This window comes from Phaethon lepturus, unplaced genomic scaffold (assembly GCF_000687285.1).
Source record: "Phaethon lepturus isolate BGI_N335 unplaced genomic scaffold, ASM68728v1 scaffold36940, whole genome shotgun sequence".
Classification (NCBI taxonomy): Eukaryota; Metazoa; Chordata; class Aves; order Phaethontiformes; family Phaethontidae; genus Phaethon; species Phaethon lepturus.
This window is the reverse complement of record NW_010510475.1, coordinates 4,056-5,433: the sequence shown is the minus strand read 5'-3', so window position 1 is coordinate 5,433 and position 1,378 is coordinate 4,056. Positions and strand designations below refer to the sequence as shown.

The window sequence follows — 1,378 nt, the reverse complement described above, 5'->3', positions numbered from 1 at the left end:
CCCTTGGTGGCCGTGCCATGCACCTGGTGTCATTGCAGGTGAGGAATGGGACGCTGAGCATCGCTGTCGTGGAGCGTGCCAGCGCAGGCACCTATACCTGCCATGCTTCTAGCAAGGAGGGCACCATCACCCACACCACCCGCGTGCTCGTGCAGGGTAAGAGCGGGTGCTCTCCCACCCCCGGCAGCATGGGCCACCCCACTGCGTGCTGCTGCAGGGCACAGAGGGAGACGCACCACAGGGGTTGGTTTTGGGGCAGGTGCAGGTATGACGGGCTTTGGGAGCAGCTGGGGCCATCCCCTGTCCCCAGCTGTCATCATCCCCTCTGCCCCACACTGCAGGGCCACCCATCATCGTGGTGCCACCCCAGAACATCACCGTCAACATCTCCCAAGATGCCTTTCTGGCATGCCAGGCTGAGGCATACCCGGGAAACCTCACATACACCTGGTTCCAGGGCAGTAGCAACGTCTTCCACCTCAGGTACAGCAGGGACAGGGATGGCACCGAGGCAGCCGTGGGCTCCTGCCAGTGGTCCTGGGGCCGTCAGGCTGCTGTGGCCCCGCAAAGCCTGGATCTGAGTGTGATGGGCTGGCTGCGTGCATGGTGGGGATGTCGCTCATCCCACGGCGGTGGGGACGGTCCCAGCTGCACCACTCAGCACTGCCCTCCTCCTTGCAGCCGCCTCCGAGCTCGGGTCCGTGTCCTGGTGGATGGGAGTCTCCTACTCCAGCGAACGACCCCAGATGACACTGGCAAATACACCTGCATGCCCAGCAATGGGCTGTGGAAGCCGCCTTCTGCCTCGGCCTTTGTCACAGTGCTGTGTAAGAGCCCCACAGCCCTTTGTGAGCCCAAGCCACGCTGTCACCAGCTTCTCTCGTGGAGAGGCCCTGCTGGGCCAGCCCTGGGTGGTCTCTGCAGGCCATGGTGTCCGGTGTGGTGACGGGGGCCCCCCCTCCCCTGCCACAAGGACCCTAGCTCCTTGCCATCCTCACGGAGTCCTTGGCACCCTGTTTGTCCTCACAGATCCAGCGCAGGTGACCACCATGCTCCCAGAGACCCATCTGCCCAAGGGGATGCAGGGTGTGATCCACTGCCCCACCAGGGCCAACCCCCCTTTGCTCTCCGTCACCTGGATGAGGGATGGGCACCCACTGGAGCTGAACAAGGTACCGCAGCTTGCCCTCACCTCTGCCTTCCCACCCCCCGAGCCCCTTGTCCTGACACTGCACCCCCCTCTCCCAGCTCCCTGGCTGGTCTCTGAGACCGGACGGCTCCATCATCATTGCGACGGGGAACGATGATGTGCTGGGGGTGTACACATGTACCCCGTACAACAGCTATGGCACCGCTGGCGAGTCCCAGCCCACACGCG

At 64.1% G+C, this 1,378-nt stretch overlaps 1 protein-coding gene across 1 annotated transcript in view; it reads left to right on the top strand.

Moving 5' to 3' along the window:
• Positions 1-1,378, top strand: part of IGSF9 (immunoglobulin superfamily, member 9) — a gene marked incomplete at both ends in the record, with an annotated part of 5,991 nt that overhangs the window by 641 nt on the left and 3,972 nt on the right. The window contains 5 exons of the mRNA XM_010297207.1: positions 39-156; positions 342-483; positions 682-827; positions 1,030-1,172; positions 1,249-1,378. Of these exons, the coding sequence (XP_010295509.1) occupies positions 39-156; positions 342-483; positions 682-827; positions 1,030-1,172; positions 1,249-1,378 (679 nt within the window). The remainder of the gene's footprint in view (positions 1-38; positions 157-341; positions 484-681; positions 828-1,029; positions 1,173-1,248) is intronic.